This window comes from Choristoneura fumiferana, chromosome 17 (genome assembly GCF_025370935.1).
Source record: "Choristoneura fumiferana chromosome 17, NRCan_CFum_1, whole genome shotgun sequence".
NCBI classification, from domain to species: Eukaryota; Metazoa; Arthropoda; class Insecta; order Lepidoptera; family Tortricidae; genus Choristoneura; species Choristoneura fumiferana.
This window is the reverse complement of record NC_133488.1, coordinates 18839288-18860561: the sequence shown is the minus strand read 5'-3', so window position 1 is coordinate 18860561 and position 21274 is coordinate 18839288. Positions and strand designations below refer to the sequence as shown.

Here is a 21274-nt window from a genome sequence, read left to right as displayed (position 1 = left end):
TTGTCATCTCATACTGAGTGCGAGTGCGTGCAGGTGGTAGGACCTTGTGCAAGGTCCGCCCGGATTGCTACCACCGTCTTGCTCGCTAATCCTGCCGTGAAGCAGCAATGGTTGCACTGTTGTGTTTCGGCGTGGTGAGTAAGACAGCCGGTGCCGGTGAAATTACTAGCGCTTGAGGTATCCCATCTTAGGCCTCTAGGTTGGCAACGCATCTGCAATACCCCTGGTGTTGCAGATGTTTATGGGCGATGGTGATCTTTTACCACCAGGAGAACCACTTGCTCGTTTGCCAAAAAAATCTCGTCAAGGAAATCATCGCGAAATTGATTGTTAAAAGGTTCCCTGGGTCATGATTCAATTTATTCGACTGTACACAAAACTAGAACACGAATAAAAAATTCAACTACTTATGTTTAACATTATTGAAACTATATTTTTCGGTTATTGTAGGTATTTCAATTGCGCAATTTTTTTCTTCACTTTCCAATAGTATTTTCGACGGATGTGATTTTAAATATTCGGTCCTCTGACTAGATTATTATAATCTAAATACCTAGCCATCTTTAGACGGATCACTCACGTTGTCAAACTATCGGTTGAGGTATGAGTCACACCTACAAGGATTTATTAAGCATATCTTCACGATATGGATGAGTTTTTTGGCACGCGCTATTCCATAACATAAAATCAACAAAGGCATCTAATGTTAGATACTCCTTAAAAAAAGTACTTACTTAATAAAAAAATAAATGCGACGAACACTCGGCATCTCCACACGACGCACATCTTTAATAATCCTAATTCTCACTTATCACGAACAATCAATTAGTTAACATTGTCACACTTATAAATATTCATCATAAAAACTAACACTATACACATTTGAGGAATAACATTGTTTTAAATAAACTACCTGTAGTCTTTGTAAACTACGATAACAACTCGCGGAGTACTATTGTCATCACTCCGATAAGTAGCTGCGTGCTTTCGCTTCGACGTATCAGTACACACTGTCGCTTCCCACCGTACGTAATGAAAGCTGAATTTCGGACTTCGGATCGGCAGGGCTACTACGAAACTAGAAACTCGAAGTTCGTGTCGTGCGGTCCCTCTGACATTTATACTATTTAATACGAGAGCAAGAGGGACGGTACGACACAAACTGGAAGTTTCGAGTTTCGTAGTAGCCCTGCTGTTGTTTCAATTTGATTCAAATTATCGGAACAACAAAACACGATCGCTGTCGCTTAACTGTTTTGAATTCTTAAGGTCTCTACCCATTACACCGTATCCCGTATCCCGTAGTAGGAACGAGTCATGCAAAAATATATTTCTTGCATTGAAATGTGTGAGAGTATGCCCACCACTAGCACGTTACCTAACCAACCGAAGCCGTCGCGTGCCATGCACGGGGCTTCAAAAACGGTGCCTTATGGGTATGACACGCCGTTGACATATTGTAGTGCGTGTCGTTACATTTCGTGACTGATACGCTCCTTTTATGATCATGGTAGGATACGGTGTAGTGGGTAAGACCTTTAAGCGTAAGTATATGGATCCGATAACCGTTAGGGTAGACGAGTTCTTGAGTGTAGGACGTCCTCAGACTCGGTGGAGCGATGATCTTCGCAGGGCGGCTGGCAAGAGCTGGATGAGAGTGGCCGAGGATCGCGCTCAGTGGCGTGCCGTGGGAGAGGCCTATGTCCAGCAGTGGACGAACATAGGCTGATGATGATGATGATGATGATATGGATCGGAAAAATGCGGGCAAGGGTTGTAAATGTTGTAATGTGTCATACTAGGATGATTTTTAAAATCACACACTTTTAGGTTTATATGAGACGCGAATGTACCGCGTAATGTATATTTAGATAGGTAGGTAGGTAAGTATACCAATATATAGTGAAGAAAAAAAATGTGATTTTTTTGAAAAATCTATACTTACATTACTCAACTGGCTCTTTTCCAACACTTCTCAATGCAGTAAGTATTGCGCTACTTGCGGGTGACGTTAAATGCTGGTCTTTCTTTCTCTTATTATCAATTTCACACCTTTCTATGTCTGTTATATGTAATTGTTTTTCCGTTCGATAACACCACGCATTGTCAAGCTTTGATTTATAAAATAAAATAAAAATACCGTATTATCTAATTAATAGGTAAGTATAAAAAAATATTACAAACTAATGATGATGACGTCACTGAGTTAAGCTTTCTCATTGTGGTATCAAACAGTTCTTTCAGTGCACGCGACGCGCCCGTATATGAAAATCAGGTGTGTCACGCCGTAAAGGCGTGTTCGCGAAAACAATAAAGGCCCTTTCGACTCGATCCATATTATGATATCGCAGCGACAGGCAAGACAGAGGGCTGATGTTTGAAATCGTATCGCCGAAGCTAACTAAAATCTATTTCCACAAAACTGTACCGCAAAATTTCGAATACTTCACAAGATTAAATCAAAATCAAAAAAGCCTTTATTGCTGAAAAGAGATTATATAATATTTTGTCTATCCTAGTAATATCACTTTTTACTTTAATAAGTCTGTCACTTTCAGCGTGCTCACAAAATTGAGTAGAGCTGAAATTACGTACCTATAGGTACTAGGGCTGGTTGAAAAGATTCCGAAACAACAATAAAATAATGTTTTACATAAACGTCATTTGCGATCTTTCTTTGATTTAAAACGCCGAAAAACAATTTTAGTTCACAAGATAAATAGATCTGTAGTTAATTATATATTACTCACCTACTCGTATTCCAAATGTAGCACAATATAGGTAAATAGAACTAATTAATTTTTCAAGCGGGTTCGACTTCAAAAATCGATCCTATGGCTCTAGATTATTTCTATCTCACATCGTTCGAAAATATTTGTAAATAGTTAAAATTGTGCCGAATCGAAATTTAATTTTAGCTGTACCACTACCATGAGTTAACAGTGACCGTATTCGAAATTATTTACGCCGTCGCTATCGGGTACGGTCACTGTAAACTCATGGTAGTGGTACTGGAAGTTTTGTAGCAATAAGTTTAGTAGAGGAAACTTACCAGGGGGGAACCTCTGTGCTACTACGTCATGTTGACATCATAAGTTTGCCAAAGAAATCATAGCAAAATTGATTATTAAAAGGTTTCACTTTGGCACGTGATTCAGTTTCCTCGACTGTACAGTCAGCAGCAGGGTTACATATTTGAATATCGAAAGTTAAAATATCTACGGGTAAAATGTCGATGTCCAAAATATCGAAAATTAAAATATCGACTGTATCGAAATATCGAAAATTAAAATAACGAAAGTTTATATTGTCGAATGGTTAGATAATCTACGTCCAATATATCAAAAATATATTTATCTACAAAAGTGACATCGAAAGATATAAACATCGAAGTCCAAAATATCGAAGTACAGAGTATCGAAAATCCTATGTATGAACTATCACGTGACGGGGTCGACGGAGCTCCGCTTCGCGGAGCTCCTATTCCGCTCAGTTTAGGCGCTTCGCGCCTTGACGTCATACTAACCTAACCTAACCTATTAAACACGAATTACCAAAAATAATTTACGCCGTCGCTATCGGGTACGGTCACTGTAAACTCATGGTAGTGGTACTGGAAGTTTTGTAGCAATAAGTTTAGTAGAGGAAACTTACCAGGGGGGAACCTCTGTGCTACTACGTCATGTTGACATACCATAAGTTTGCCAAAGAAATCATAGCAAAATTGATTATTAAAAGGTTTCACTTTGGCACGTGATTCAGTTTCCTCGACTGTACAGTCTGCAGCAGGGTTACATATTTGAATATCGAAAGTTAAAATATCTACGGGTAAAATGTCGATGTCCAAAATATCGAAAATTAAAATAACGAAAGTTTATATTGTCGAATGGTTAGATAATCTACGTCCAATATATCGAAAATATATTTATCTACAAAAGTGACATCGAAAGATATAAACATCGAAGTCCAAAATATCGAAGTACAGAGTATCGAAAATCCTATGCATGAACTATCACGTGACGGGGTCGACGGAGCTCCGCTTCGCGGAGCTCCTATTCCGCTCAGTTTAGGCGCTTCGCGCCTTGACGTCATACTAACCTAACCTAACCTATTAAACACGAATTACCAAAAATAATTTACGCCGTCGCTATCGGGTACGGTCACTGTAAACTCATGGTAGTGGTACTGGAAGTTTTGTAGCAATAAGTTTAGTAGAGGAAACTTACCAGGGGGGAACCTCTGTGCTACTACGTCATGTTGACATACCATAAGTTTGCCAAAGAAATCATAGCAAAATTGATTATTAAAAGGTTTCACTTTGGCACGTGATTCAGTTTCCTCGACTGTACAGTCTGCAGCAGGGTTACATATTTGAATATCGAAAGTTAAAATATCTACGGGTAAAATGTCGATGTCCAAAATATCGAAAATTAAAATAACGAAAGTTTATATTGTCGAATGGTTAGATAATCTACGTCCAATATATCGAAAATATATTTATCTACAAAAGTGACATCGAAAGATATAAACATCGAAGTCCAAAATATCGAAGTACAGAGTATCGAAAATCCTATGTATGAACTATCACGTGACGGGGTCGACGGAGCTCCGAGCGGAGCTCCTATTCCGCTCAGTTTAGGCGCTTCGCGCCTTGACGTCATACTAACCTAACCTAACCTATTAAACACGAATTACCAAAAATATTTGGTTCGGTTAGGTTAAAACTGTGACCACAACAACGCTCGAGCCGAGCGAGCGAAGCGAGCGTGCCGCGGCAGCGGCCGACGAGTGCTAAAAATGACTACATTATGTAAAATAAATGCTATTAAGAGAAAGGACGAATAAATAAAGCAGATTTGTATGTACGATATATTAATTTTCGACATTCAAATATGTTGACATTTACAACTTAGATATATTGGCTATCGATATTCGTACTCATTCGATATTTTAATCAATCGACATTTCAATCTTAGACATTTTGACCATAGGTATAACAACTTTCGATATTGTGATACAATCGATATTTTAATTTTCGATATTTTGAACATCGACATTTTACCCGTAGATATTTTAACTTTCGATATTCAAATATGTAACCCAGCAGCAGACGTAGATGAACTGTTGTGGTATTAAAATGATGTTCACATCTACCACAGTCAACGTTATAAACGATTTGGTTAGATTATTTTTGAACACCATAATCTTTCGCTCATCCACTTCTGCGGTTGACTGCACGCAGATTGTTATAAGTACCACTGTCAAATGGTATTTTAGGGTGCCATGATTCCAAAAATCAGCCTCCTGCGTCTCAATGGTTGTGGTTCTTATGAGTGAGACAGACAATTAGTTAGCCGCTGTTATATATCATTTAGCTGTTATAGAAGCTATTTATCAATAGTTATCTGAGTTATCTTCGAGGAAATGATAATTGGATATTCTATTTTTCAGCTATCGAATGTCGATGAAGTTGGTGACCTTACCCGTACCGTGCTGTAACTAGATAGAAAATTATAAGGTAGAAGTAACTTCACAGTGATGTGACAAGGTATATTTTCTTCAATTAGGTACACGAGTGTTCCCAGAGATAGAACCAAGCTAGATTATTGTTTATTTATTTGGAGAAAAAACAGAATTAAGTGTACAGAAGATGATACAAGTATTTTTAGTACTATGACTAAAATTAACATGCACTTACTCCCTAAACAGATCTCACTAAAGCACATGTTCGACTCCGAAAGTCCCGGATTTGGTCGAAATCCTCAGGGCTGTTCCCGAGATCTCCGAACATAAATAAAGAAATACATAAATATACAAGAATCGCTCGATTAAAGATATATAATTAAAATGTTCATGATTTTTACGTCATTCGTCATTCGTTATATTCAAGAGAAAATTGTGTTCATGCTTTATGTATGAACACAATTTTCTTCATTTTCTGCATTTTTTTTGCAATAAGTAGGGATTATTCCCTATTGTCTTTGGGTAGATTACAATATCCTTTTGATAACATCATATTTCTCTAGCAGAGATATAATACATTGATATTCAAATTAAATTACAGTCTTAAAGTGACTATAACTTCATGTATACACCTAAATACCAATTTCATTTCGTCGATACCCTTTCATCAATTACAATTATCTACAATTAGCAACAATGAATAACGATTATCAGAGTCGAGCCTATAATTCAAAAGGTTGTTTATCACTTTATTATATTCAGTACCTACACTTAATGATAGTTATATTATGCAGATAGGCCAGTGATTCCCAAAGTGGTCCAGTTGGACCCCCAGGGGTCCACGGGAGACTTGCTGGGGGTCTACGTAGGCGTGAACAAAAAATGGGGGTCCATAAGATGTTAATGGGGGTCCACGAAAATTTATCTGCTTTTGACAGTAACGGGCCAAAATGTAAGCATAGTTTTTATAAGGGCCTACCTACATTGTTTTAAGTACCTAACTAAGCAGATAATATTTTAATAAGGCAAGCGACTGGACAGAACTCAGAAGCGACACAATTTTTATTTTTTGGCGACTTTAAGAATGTGGTGAAATGTAGCAGCAGGGGGTCCACCGAAACCAGTAAAATTTTGAAAGTGGTCCACGAGAAAAATAAGTTTGGAACTACTGAGATAGGCGAACAAGTAATTGAGAGCCAGATAAAGGTCTCTACCCATTACACCGTATGATGCCATGCGCAGTGCGCGTGTTGCAGCAGCCGCTGAGTCGCGTTGCTCCGAAGACGAAGGGCTACGGAATAGCCCGAAACATGTCGAGCTAAACTCGATTTAAGACGTGTGTTATCCGGGTCAATATATTTAATATGAGTGAGTCTCACGGTAGTTTCATGTTCAACATTTTTAATAAATTATACGTTTGTTCAACCTTTTTGTTGCTGTTAAGGTCATGGTATGATACGGTGTAATGTGTAGAGACCCTTAACAGGTAAAATTGGATTTAACACACTTTTTTATGGAAGGTGATTACCCGTCACACACTGTCAAGTTTCTTCCCCTTTGTTTTACCTATAAAAGACTTAACCTGCGAAGAACAAAGAATACGTTCGCCGCTCCGCTGCCCGCCCCGCTGTCCGCTGGCTTCCAGTCCGCAGCCTTTGAAGGGGGGTCCCATAGGACTACCGAATCTTGGGGGCACACACAATAGCGCAAATATTCATACATTGTACTGTACTGTATTGTATTCGTGTATTGTTGCATTCACACGCACCATTGAATTGCTTCGCAGGTTTGTGCAGGTTTCCTCACGATGTTTTCCTTCACCGCAAAGCTCATGGTAAATTTCAAATGTAACTCCGCACATGAATTTCGAAAAACTCAGAGGTGCGAGCCGGGGTTTGAACCCACGACCCTCTGCTTGAGAGGCGATAGGTCGAACCACTAGGCCACCACGGCTTTTTTTCCCAATCCGCACTGGGCCCGCGTGGGAACTATGGCCCAAGCCCTCTTGTTCTGAGAGGAGGCCTCTGCCCAGCAGTGGGACGTATATAGGCTGGGATGGGATGGATTGTTGCATTGTTTAAGGGCCGGCAACGCATCCGTGACTCAGTTTATGATGGATGTCCATGGGTGGTGGTGATTGTTGGTGTCCCGCCTGCTTGTTACCCCCTATAATAAAAAAAATAATGAAAAGAGACAGCATAGTAATATATAATTAATTCAGAATGCCTGAAACTAGTCAAGATTTGACGCAAGAACTTCAAAGACAAAAAAAAACCTTTATTTATCACTTCAATCATCACAGATAATATTGCTGATGAGATGAGAAATTATTATAAGTCCTCTTCCGTTATTACCTACCTGTGTTCGTTATTACCTAACTGCTTACTTTGTATTGGTGTTCAATAAAGACTCATTGTATTCTATTGCTTGTAAGCATTTTCAATATTGATCACGTATTCATGGGAATATGGATGACCAGCTTTTACATTTCTCTCAATTCAATTTTGATTTACATTGCTTCCTATCCGACTAATTGTTATTGATGCCAGAACGAGACTTGCTTTACATTGCTGCTACCAAAATCCACTGGTCCTAATCTAAGGCCTAGGTCACACTACGGCTAAACCGCCGCGTTTTTTAACCGCGTGACTTTGTGAATCAAGTAAACTTAAAGCCTCACAGCCTCACGAAACTCGAAGTTCGTGTCGTGCGGTCCCTCTGACACTTATACTATTTAATACGAGAGCGAGAGGGACGGTACGATACAAACTTCGTAGTAGCCCTGCAGTGCGCCCGCTGGCATTAGTTTACTTGATTCACAAAGTCACGCGGTTAAAAACCGGTAGCCGGTAGTGCGGTCTATGCCTAACGCTCGAAAAACATCGCTGTACATCGCCGTCGATGCTCGATGAAATATAGGTAAATATCTACATAGCCCCGCAATGTATCAATACACACGCAAAATTGTCACAACATTTAAATGAGATCAGTGTCGCGGACGGTCTAGAACAACATACGATCCACGTTCTATTGTCTTTGTCTTCGACACTACAATGATAATTATTAAGTCTCTGTTTAAACACTTATAGTCACCATGTTATAAATCTACAAGCAGGTAAGCAGAGCTACCTACTAATAAGTAGATAATTAACGTATTAACGTTTCCATAAATCAATCCAATGTATTTCATTAGACTAGGCAGAAACAATGTGCACAATACTTAATGCACATTATAATTCATGAAATCGAACCGGTTAACTCAAATCTTAAATCGAGTTTCAGCTTTCAGTTCAGTTTCAGTTGCAGTCGCCCCCGCTGAGGGGGCCTACCATGATCTTTTCATAAACGATCCAAACGCAGAGCAGTTCTCGTGCGACTACCCGACGTAACTAATACCGGTACACAACTACCCACGTTTACCTGAAACACGACACGAATGAAGTTCCGTTTATACTTACCTACAGACATTGAGCGTGCCAGGCCCTATACGATTTAAGAACTTGCAAGCGAGTTGCGTTACATTGCGGACTGTTAAGGGACAATTAATTTAGTTGATCAAACAAATACCGCAATGCAGTAAAACTTACATGCAATTTCTCGCATTATCTAAATGGGGCTTACTCATTGCAAAGCTAAAAACCATCGCATCGTATCTCATCGTTTGACCGTTTTTTTTCCACATTCCGTTTCCTCTTTTTAAACACCTACTTTAACACATTAGACATTACAGCCCAAGCGCGTGTTTACATGGCTCGAAATATTTTTAATACTCATGAAAATTTACATACAATTCACACTAGCGTGGCAGCGCGACTTTACTTGTGAATTTGTGGTGAATATACTCCAAGTATGATTCCATGGACGATAACATTGTTAAGTAAGTACCTAGTTAACTCTTCATTGTACAAGAAGGAAATACATATAGTTAAAGACAGAAAAGTTCAAAATAAAAAACTGGCCAAGAGCGTGTCGAACACGCCCAAAATAGGGTTCCGTAGCCATTACGAAAAAATTAAGTAATATTTTTCTAAGGATTTCGTATTTTATACGGAATCTTCCAAGTTTAGGTATATTTTATACCTTAAGCTGCTATTTAGTCTTAAACTAATAATAACAAGCAAACCTAACCGTTATAGTTTTCCTTCTTCCTTGTAAGTTTGATATACTTACTACCATCCTGAATTTTTTCAAATTTTTCCACCCACCGGTTTAGATTTTAGAGGGGGGGGGGACGCTCGATTTTAATGAAAATTTGCACTTTATAGTTGAATATTTCGCAAACAAATCACTGAATCGAAAAATCCTTTAATGGTTTTAAAAGACCTATCCACCGATACCCCACACTATAGGGTTGGATGAGAAAAAATAAATCACCCTCACCTTACGTCTAAGGGAGGTCTAAGAAAAAAAAATTTTTTTTTTTTATTGTACTTAAAATTTTGTCGGCATAGTTTACATATATATATCCGTGCAAAATTACAGCTTTCTAACATTGATAGTCCCTGAGCAAAGTCAGACAGACAGACAGGCTCCGGCGTCTTACGTCAAGTCGTAAAATGTCCAGTGTTGAAATACAGACATCGCGAAACTATAAGGGTTCCGTTTTTGCCATTTTGGCTCCGGAACTCTAAAAAGCGGACTTATCGACTTATCCCTGAAGGGATCTCTGCCCGCCAAACTGTGAGCGGTAGAAAGGAGCAATCAATGAGGTCAATCAATTTACAAAGGACGTCCATTCGTTCGAATAAAAACAATAGATTTTCACTCGACATGTCACTGACAATAGTTCACGTTGGTAAAATAGAGGCCTAGGAGTACCTAGTAGTAATTAATATATATAACGTTTTAAACTTTCGTGATTTTCACTCATAGTCATAATACCACCAACGGGACTTAATCACGCTAACACACACGAGTAATATTTACCTAGATGTTTCAGCAACATTGCAGTGGTCGTGGTCACGAGTAGACTAAAGTGTGGGGTGTCAAGTCTATCTATCAGCGGGAGTCCTTCGAACTACCCGCACTTGATCACTAATTGTCTACTCGTAACGTGACCACGGCCACTGAAATGTCGAGGTAAATATTAGTCGTGTGTGCTAGCGTGATAAGTACCGTTGGTATAATTAATATATATATATATATTATACTGAGATTTTATTTGTCAAACAATATATATAAAGTATTACATTAAGCCCACTAAAAATTAAACTAAACAAAATAAAATTAACCTAAACTTATAACATAACCTACAAACTAAGACCTAAACTACAACCTAAAAACCACCATTCCGCGTCGTACCCGGCTCAAAGGTGCCCATAATGCCAGCCGCATTTCCCCGCTGTATGGCCAGCGCCACCTGCTGAACCAGGTACGACCCGGAGCGGGGGTCGCAACCCCTGTCCCACCTGTGTGTATTTATATATTTATCTCTAAATCGGCGGCGCGAACGGCGTCGCGCAGGTGCTCCCGGTGACGCTGCTCAATGCTCATGCGATCCGTGAATATCTGAGATTTTGTGAGACGATGGATGATAAACAATCTAGTGTTTTTTCTTAATTGCAATTTTTCTATTTATTTTTGTTTTTTTTTTATATAATTTTTAATTTTGCGGCGTTTTGGTAAAAAAAACTGTAATAAGTACCTACTGTGTAAATATATTGAAATAAATATAAGCACTAATAAAAATACTACAAGTTGAGACACATCCGTAGGTTAGTTTAATTAAATTACTTAGCATATCGCATAAACCAAGACAATCGTATTTAACATCTTATTAGTATTTTCTTATTTATAAACACTCAAACAAGTTATCTCTTTAATATGTGAGTTCTTATTTCCAGCATAAATCGATGTAACTTATTGTTTTTATATAAAATACCAAGCATGTTTATAAAACTAGATATAAATCCCAGAGTTTGGCAGTCCGCCATCATTTTAAAACTGTTTGTCTGTGGAGATTTATATTATGTTTTTATCGATCGAATAGCAATACATCAGGAGTCAAATAAAATATTCGAAACTAGTCTTAATCCCCGGGTATTTCTAAGAATTATGTGCCTTAGATAAGGGGTGTTAATATTGGGGTATGAGTACCTACCTAATAATATACTCGTACCTATATACGTGTTAGAATTACACTATCAATAGATTAGTACACTTACGTGTAAATCTTAGTACTTAAAACCTACCTAAACGTAGTAGAATGCGTGTATCATTATGATTGTGGAAAACAGATTATTTTATTTCTACGCAGGTGTGTAATACAATAAATAATGTGTTTAGAAGATTGCTTAACTAGTACGACTTTGTTTATTTTCCAAAAAAAAAAAAATTCAATTTTGTACTTCCATCACAAAAGAACCTCAGTGTAGGGTATAGTCGATTCACAAGAGCTTCGCTTAGCTTTTTCGCCGACTGTACTTTTTGTTGACTGTAGGTAGTTGCTTTCTTATCCATCTCACGTATGTAGTAAGTGTATCCGACCAAAACTAGAAGTTTGTCAAAATTAACTTGCAAGATTTAAAGCAAACAAATAAATTCTTTGATTATTTTTAGTGATTTGTCTTGTTATTTATCTGTAGTCGTAAATTAATTAAGCTCAAACTTGGCCAAATTTCTTTGGTCTTCCAATCGAAAGAAACTCCTTTAGCACGTGCTAATTTTACAAACTTACTGCCTGGCGGTGTGCCAGTAACTCAGGAAGTTATGCTAATAAACTCAGCATTTTATCGTATTTAGTATAAAATTTGGGCAAATTGTCTGATCTTTATTTGACGATCTTGTGTAGTACGACAAATATTGAGTGAAATTATACAGTTTTCCTTGGGGTTGGCCATGTGACCATATTGCGAATAATAAACGCTCATTTTTGAAAACAAAAGTAACACGAATTCGACTTTCAACACGAAAACTTTAATTTGATACTTCACTTTAACTAATGATGGGCAAAGTTGTTTGCGTTTGCAGTGCCCTTAGTGTAAGTTTTCGGTTACAAAATACGTCTCGATCGCGTTCGCGTTAAAATCTCAATTTGTATGGAAACACGAACATCGCAAACGTTCCACTAGAGGCGCTGTTCGTGTTTCCATATAAATTGAGATTTTAACGCGAACGCGATCGAGACGTATTTTGTAACCGAAAACTTACACTAAGGGTACAGAAGAAAAAAGTCCCGGTTGAGAAACATTCGAGAGTGGACCGGAGTCACGAGTGCTGCTGAGCTGTTCCACCTCGCGAAGAACAAAACACTCCTGTTCCTGTTTAAGTTAGCTTGAAAAGATACCTTTTAGGGATAAGTTCGCCTTTATACTCTTTTGTTTTGTTGTTTTCTTTTTGTATTATTTTTGTGTTTTATGTACAATAAAGTATTTACATACATACATACAAAAAGAAATATAGCCCCCCCCCCCTTAAGGGATAAGTTCGCCTTTGTACATCTTATTATCCTGTGTTCTGTTATTTTCATGTGTTTTTATGTACAATAAAGAGTTTTACAATACAATACAATACAATATTCTGAGTTGATGGCCAGCCCTCAGTAATAGGAGAGGCACGACCAGAAGAAGAGTTTAACTAAATTATGATTTAAAGTACCTTTAGCAAAACATAAAGTATGAAAATTTCGAAGTACTTACCTATTTTTGTTTACTTACAGATTTTCAAATATTGGTTAATTTCAGCTATCACTGAATCAAGTCTTAAAATGTTTTACCTTGCCAGTATTCTACTTTGAAAAGTTCTACTTATTATATATTATATACGGTCGTGTAAAATACTATTTTTAAATTTAACCACATTAACATCAATGAATCAACAAGGTGAATACATAATACTAGGTCATGAACTTTATTATACATACTTAATACTATGTTTTACGTCAAAACATTCAAGCGCACAATATGGCCCTGCCCATTTATCAAAGAGAGAAGTTATAAATCTCAACTGATAATAAATGTCATGTACAGAGAATCAGTTAATCAATGGCATCCATTTTTTATTTAACTAATTTCATTCACTATGACGCATGTTTTCGTGTTCTTATTCTGTACTAAGTACTTAAGACTTCTATCTTTTGGCTAAATCTCTTTTAAATAATAGATATCTGTTATATCTTTAGTAAGTGTTTGAGTGTTTTTGTAGCTAATTGTGGCTCTATCAGAGTCGGCGTCGAAGAAAAACTATCTTGTATAATTGACCAAGTAGGTGCTTTATCAGTTTTAGGGTTTCGTAGTCAAATTAGCTGTTAAACGGAACCCTTCAAGTTTTGCCATGTCAGCCGCCTTTCCGCGGCTTATTTTACGCACTCTTAGTACTAAATAGAAAGCTATAATGTACGTAGTAACACAGAATAAGTAATAGTATTTAAAAGTAGTAGAAGGTACATGTAATAATTACGTGAAAAAAAAAACAATGGATCAACTCGCGATATAAGTTAGGAACGGTCCGCCTACCTATATAGTTAGATCTCTTCGGAATATCTTTTTCGTATGACGGTGGCGCACCCTACACTCACGCCTCACCTAAGAAAATAATCTTACGAAATGACCGAAACAAGTCGGACATTTAATTTTGTTAATTTATTGAATCAGGCGTTACATTGCGGAGGTCCATATCTATGAACTAAAAGAATTTCTTTGGCAAGGTCGCGGGTGAGCAAAGAAATTCTTTCTTTATTCATTAATTTATTCATTCTTCATTCATTCTTTAATTTTATTGTTTTTTTTTTCAGGTATGTTTCACGAGAGCTCGAGCAAATATGTGTTTAATCACGTTGTGGCATATAAAACTAAGAAAATAATGAAAAAAAACGTTTGTAGTGTGTAAAGAGGAAAATGGCAAAAACGGAACCCTTATAGTTCGTCCGCGGCTTTGCTCAGGGACAACAATGCTAGAAAGCTGTAATTTTGCACGGATATATTATGCAAACTATGCCGACAAAATGGTACAGTAAAAAATTCAAAAAAAGGGGTTTGCTAAGTCGATTTTTTGATTCAGTGATTTTTTTGCGAAATATTCAACTTTAAAGTGCAAATTTACATTAAAATCGAGCGTCCCCTCTAAAATCTAAACCGGTGGGTGGCAAAATTTGAAAAAATTCAAAATGGTAGTAAGTTTATATATCAAACTTTCAAGGAAAACTATAACGGCTAAGTTTGCTTGAGAATTATTAGTAGTTTAAGAGTAAATAGCAGCCTAAGGTATAAAATATACCTACCTAAACTTGGAAGATTTTGTATAAAGTACGAAATCCTTAAAAATGTATTACTTAATTTTTTCGTAACGGCTACTGAACCCAATTTTGGGCGTGTCCGACACGCTCTTGGCCGGTTTTTTCTTCTTTGTACACCATGATCCAAGACACTCCATCTAAAATATTGCAAACATATTTTTCAGAAATGGTGAGAAACACACATGAATATGTTGCAACGGTTATTTCGAGCGAACGAACAGGTGGATCCCTTCCACCAAGGACAGGGACAACATAACCGACATACTGAAATAAACCCTGCGCATTGCCAATGTGTACACAGAAAACAATTTATCATGCGATGTGTGATTCATATGTATGCTCAATACTTTAAAATGCGGATTCATCGCCTAAAGGTGCGACCAACCCGCTGCCGCTGCGACCAAAACGGTGACGGCACGGAATCGCAGTGACGCACCGTATGCGCACCGTTTTTACCCGACTGCAAGGAGAGGTATTGTTTTTATCGCATACTCTCCACACCGCTGCTTAAAGTACGGAATCGCAGTGACGTGCCGTAAACTTCAGGTCTTTACCGAACAAAAGTCGTGACGTTTATGGCAAGTCACTGCGATTCCGCGCCGTTTGCGTATATTAAGCAGCGGTGTGGAAAGCATGCAAAAAAAACGGTGCGCACACGATGCGTCACTGCGATTCCGTACCGTCACCGTTTTTTAAGCAGCGGTTTGGTCGCACCTTAATTCCAGGTGGTAGTAATTGCAGGTGGTAGGACCTTGTGCAAGGTCCGCTCGGATTGCTACCACCATCTTGCTCGCTAATCCTGCCGTAAAGCAGAGTGCTTGCACTGTTGTGTTTCGGCGTGGAGAGTAAGACAGCCGGTGAAATTACTGGCACTTGAGGTATCCCATCTTAGGCCTCTATGTTGGCAACGCATCTGCAATACCCCTGGTGTCGCAGATCTTTATGGGCGGTGGTGATCTCTTACCATCAGGAGACCCACTTGCTCGTTTGCCATCCAGTTGAATAAAAAAAAACACACTTCACACAAATATAGGTACACCGTGTTTTTAATTTCCGTCAACTTCGGCAGACGGCTCATTTCATTGATAGAAACTACTTGGTAAGTAATTAACTTTAGGGTCAAATAAAAAAAAGTATTCATAATTTTTTCACACATATACTTATTAACTTCACAGTTATTCTTAAAGGTCAAGTTATAAAATTCACAAACCTGAAGAGTGACATCGACGTTACACATAACAAAAACTCACTTTTATCACCTTCTTTTGCTAAATATTGTGTGAATTAAAAACGCTTTATTTGCGGACATTAAAAAAGGCATTAATTAAGAACTTTTACCCACACTGTTTTACTCCGCATACCTAAATTATTTTAATTCTTGATTTAGACCTTGGAGAAATTAAATTCATTTAACCTCTTGAATGTTCTCTTAAAGTTAACACAATCAAAAGGAACACGTATACCTACCTGCTTACATACTAGGCTAGGGATAAACTCTACAATATTTTTACTTCGCTGCTGCAAAAATAGAAAGCGGTATTGAAGGTTAAATACTTATCAACACACTATATAGCTCATAAGTTGTTGTTACGTAAAACGGGGTTACTTTAAAATGCAGTTTTTACGCCATTTCCTTATTTTTTTAGACCATATGTGGCAGTGAAATAACTACCTTCATAAATTACCTACCTAACTTTTTACTTCATTTGCTAATTCGAGCTATGAATATTTGCGTTTTTATAACCATCAAAATAGCCCTAAAATTTCCTAAAGATACCCCGGTTTACGTGCTAATCTTATGGATTTTGTCTGAATTAATTGAATTGTGTGCTTTCCCAGTTTATGAACTGGAATATAGTTATGTTGTTGGATAAGTACGGAGCCCTAGATCCGCGAGTCCGACTCGCACTTGACCATTTACATGTGTTACCTTCCTTACCGCTTATAGAAAAACAATAAAGAAAATGAAACAACGATTAATTTGCTCCCTAAAGAACTTAATAAAAACAATGAAGTACTTACTTAATTCTCCTAACTGCACTCTATCGTGTCTACATGTCATTGTCATTTCATTTTTAATCTATTTTGGACGGCGCTATTTCTGTTTTTCACCGACGACCGATTAGTTATCTGACAATTAAATTATAGGAAAATTCCATTGCATTTGTTTAAGTATTTACAACTGATTAACGGACACGATAAGTTGGCGATGGCGTGGAGAATATAAGCGATAGGCGAGTGATGTGCAAAATGTGATATTATGATATGATGTATGTTCTCTGAAATATTTGACATCTGAAGCGGCGAAGCGAAGCTGAGGCGAAGCGAAGGCTGAAGCGAAATTGTACAAATCTGTCTGCTTAAAATTCGTCTATCGCTATCCCGCGGGGCGGGAACTATGCAATTTTCCGGGATAAAAACTATCCTATGTTCTTCCCCGGGACTCATGACTCAAACTGTATACTTACCGAATTAGTAACAAAACGTGAATAGGTAACAAACAAACAGCCAAAATAAAATGTCAATGGAAATGTCAAGGATGGGGGGGGGGGTGTCTGCGAGTTGTCAAATATAAATAAGTGTTGCATGCATACAAATTCCAATACCCTCTCGCGTAACTCCGCAGGGCACTTAACGGCGTGCATAAATCAAAAGTGCAATACACTAATTAAGTAACACTGATATAATGTGTCCCGTGTTTGCACTGTAATGGAGAATCAATGCTGATGACGGCACGGGACAACCAAACACCATGATTAATTGCCCGTGGCCGTGACGCGGGCAAACACAGCCGGGCTCATAAAGATTTATACATACTATGTTATCTGAAGGACGGAGAATACCTATAATACCTATGGCGGTGGTAGAATTCCCTCAGAGACTCTACTACAGAAGTCGGCTTTAGGAATCACATTCGTGAAAATATCAATAAGAACGCACGCACGCAGCACGGATTGCTGAGGACCTGGGTTCGATTCCCAGCGTTGGTCTCTTTTTCTTTCTGGTTTTTCTGTGCATCCATGTCTCAGTTTGTATTTTCGATATGGTTTCACGGGATACCCGTAAAAGTAACAAATTTGGAGTTGAAATAAAAAATACAAAAAAGACTCCAAAAAACCAATCATAATCTGATTGCTTAGTAGCGACATCTCTTGTCTAGGTGAGCGGTTGGTTCCGAAAGAGTGTGACGTCTCTCGATGAGCGGAACATAGATGTCGCTAGTGCTGCTGCATAAGTAGCGTAGTAGAAATAAGCAACCTGAGATATGTATGCATAGGAAAAACTCGTGTCTAGATTCCTGTCCAGCGGTGGTGTAGGGGTTATAGCACGCAGCACGGATTGCTGAGGACCTGGGTTCGATTCCCAGCGCTGGTCTCTTTTTCTGGTTTTTCTGTGCATCGATGTCTCAGTTTGTATTTTCGATATCAATAAAAAAATATTTTAAACTACATAAGTAGTTACCATACCTCATTCAGCATAATGCTGAGCCAGTGTCCGATTTACAACCGCAATGACACATATCTTACTACCTATCTATGCTGTCGCACTTAATAATATTGTTGTGTCTTGTGTAGTGTTGTCTATTGCTGTATTGTGAATAAATGTATTTCTTTCTTTCTTTTATTTCTTTATACCAATAACCATAGGACTGGTGCATTTCTCGCCCAATGGAATCCCAATCCAGCGCGAAAATGCAGCCGTCGATAAGGGCACTCTTCTGCAGGTAACAAAAGGGAAATGCGTTTATTTAACAAATACAATTTAAATTTGATATGAAATTGGCTTTAGTGTTATCTTTAAAATAAAATTACTTAGTCCGACTAATTTCTATGAAAAAAAAAACTTTCTAAATTTTCATTGGAAAGTTCTTTCTAAAAGATCGAAACTATGTAACTAGTAATACTACCGTTCCTGGCTCAATATAAATAATAGTGAGTTGAACCGTTTTGTTAAAGTTATTTTTCAATACGTCTGACGAGAGCTTAAGTTATATTAATCTTAAAATTAATTAAAAAAAAAAACACAAAACTGCCATAAACATTTTTTTAATCAAAATTAAAAAGTTAAAGTAGTCTAGAACCCCTCCGGCGTCTTACGTCAAAGTCGTAAAATGTAAAACTCTATTGTAACAAAGTTCCAGGGCCGGATAAGAGATTTAGAGGTTTGGAGGCCTTGGGCCAACAGACGAGGGGGGACCACAACTATTTTCCAAATAAAATGAACAGTATGAATTATGTTTATGGTTTATACAAACTACTATAGGTCAAGTCAAGGTAGAGCAGCGAAAAATAATATCAAAGAAAATGTTGTTTACTAGTTTTTTCTCTTCGGAATTTGAAAAAAAAAAACTGAAGTTACTATGGTGGGGGCCCCTCTTTTGTGGAGGCCCCGGGGCTGCAGCAACGGTGACCCTCCCCTAAATACGGCCCTGCAAAGTTCAACAGTCGGGATCCATTGCTGAAAAATATTGAACCGGTCTTGATTTTGAAATAGGTAAGTACATACAGGAAAGTGGATCAGTCATTACATTAAACTAGGTAATTAATAGCGAAAACAGATATAAGCCCGCATGTCTAGAAACTGTGAAGTGTTAAAATAGATAGATACAGAATATTTAGGTTGTACTTCCACCAGAGATGTGCGAGGAATGAGTTTTTCAGTGTTTTTAAACGTGTGGGCCGCGAAATATTTCTTCACATTAAAGGGGTCGTGTCATGAAAAAGGTTATAAAGAACCAGCCAGGATCATGTTGGATACGCTCAAAATAAGGGTTCCGTAGCCATTACGAAAAAATTAAGTAATATTTTTCTAAGGATTTCGTATTTTATACAGAATCTATTTAAGAGTAAAACTACTAATAATTTCCAAGCAAACTTAGCCGTTATAGTTTTCCTTGAAAGTTTGATACACCTACTTACTACCATCCTGAATTTTTAAAAATTTTCCACCCACCGGTTTAGATTTTAGAGGGGGATTTCCACCAGAGATGTGTTGTGCGAGGATCGGTAAATTAAACGTTTCTAAATGCAAAACAATTATTCCTCGCACCACATCCTCGCACATCTCTGGGGGAAACAGCCTAAAGTGCGAGTTTCCAATAAGAGCTAGGTATCGAAAATACAAAAATCAGTTCCTCGCAGCGAAGCCCGGGAGCAAAGCGGGTGAAAGCTAGTACAACCATATACACACGAAACATAGCACTGTCGAACATTTAAAATTGCCCTCTTGTATAAATATTGCTGCGTCCAACAGGGTCCATGATGATCACATTTGTTACACCTTTATAAACATACATTGTGGAAAACCGGTGGAAAAGCAATACAGTATTGAATATTGAGTATTTCGATGTTTCGTTCTAGCAATTTCAACATATTAAAAATAGTGTGCAAATAACAACGTACCGCATAACGCGGCTAAAGGCGTAGTCACGACGGCAATGTGTTAAACACAATATTTGATCTAGCAGGCCTTCGTGGGTTCAGTGCTGCCGTGCGTTAACTGGCTACTGACAGATAAATGTCTCAATGTGCCGTCAAGGTCTGAAGAGGCGAAAATATGGTGATACTGAACCAAAGTACTGAACTTTACGAACGATCGGGTTAGTGTACGACCCCGTAACATGCAATGCACGGTCTAATAATTCAAACCCTTATGCGATTATACGAGGATTTGAATTATCCGGTCGTAGTGCAATTTCGGAAAGACAATTACAAGTCTTAGGGTGACGGCACCAATCGTGGACGTTAAGCACAGTCGAACCCAGTATGAACAGCAAGCGCCGGGCGCAAAGAGCGGCAAATTTGACTTATTTTCTATCTTCCAACCTAGCCATTAGCCATCCACCGTTAGTGTTTAATATAAATGTAGGTATGTAAAGGGCGACGTAAATTATCTTTACCGGGAACGGCTACATATGTAGCTAGATGCGGACCCTGGAGTTAACTGTCAACAAACGGTTCAAAATTAAGTTTCGTTTTGACAAACATTTAATTAGTTAAACAAAAACATTTAGGTACATGTTTATTCATAAACTTTTCGTACTTAGAAACACCCAAGTCCAAGTGTTTTTGAAACTGTATATGTATGTACCATCAGCCAAATAAGTAGTCTACCAATTTTTAAACAAGTTCCTATCAAATGAATACGTCGCTAAAGTCGAACTTTCAAGTTGACAGATAACGTCTATTTTTATTATTGTTTTATGGCATGCAAACGATTATCAGCTTTAGGATGGTAGACCACATATTTGGCTGATGGTACATACACTCAAAAATATGTTACTACGGCCTTATTTCGTCGGAATAAGATTCTGTGGTACTTATTTTTGAAACTTTGAATAAGTTCATGTTTTTACACTTGACTGTAAGTTCAGTATGTATAATTCATTCATCGTTGATATTCAACTTATTTGGGCTCTTAAAATAGAGGTAACATCAGCCAAATATGTGGTCTACCACCCTAAAGTTACTAATCGTTTGCATGTTATAAAAAAATAATGCCAATAGACGTGTCTGTCAACTTGAAAGTTCGACTTTAGCGACATATTTATTTGATAGGAAAGTTTGATTAGGAAACTTG

At 37.8% G+C, this 21274-nt stretch overlaps 1 protein-coding gene across 1 annotated transcript in view; it reads right to left on the bottom strand.

The window, feature by feature from the left end:
• Nucleotides 1-905, bottom strand: part of Lgr1 (Leucine-rich repeat-containing G protein-coupled receptor 1) — a 52145-nt gene extending 51240 nt beyond the window's left edge. The window contains exon 1 of the mRNA XM_074099785.1: nucleotides 735-905. Within this exon, the coding sequence (XP_073955886.1) occupies nucleotides 735-786 (52 nt within the window). The 5' untranslated portion in view covers nucleotides 787-905. The remainder of the gene's footprint in view (nucleotides 1-734) is intronic.
• Nucleotides 906-21274: the final 20369 nt, after the last annotated feature.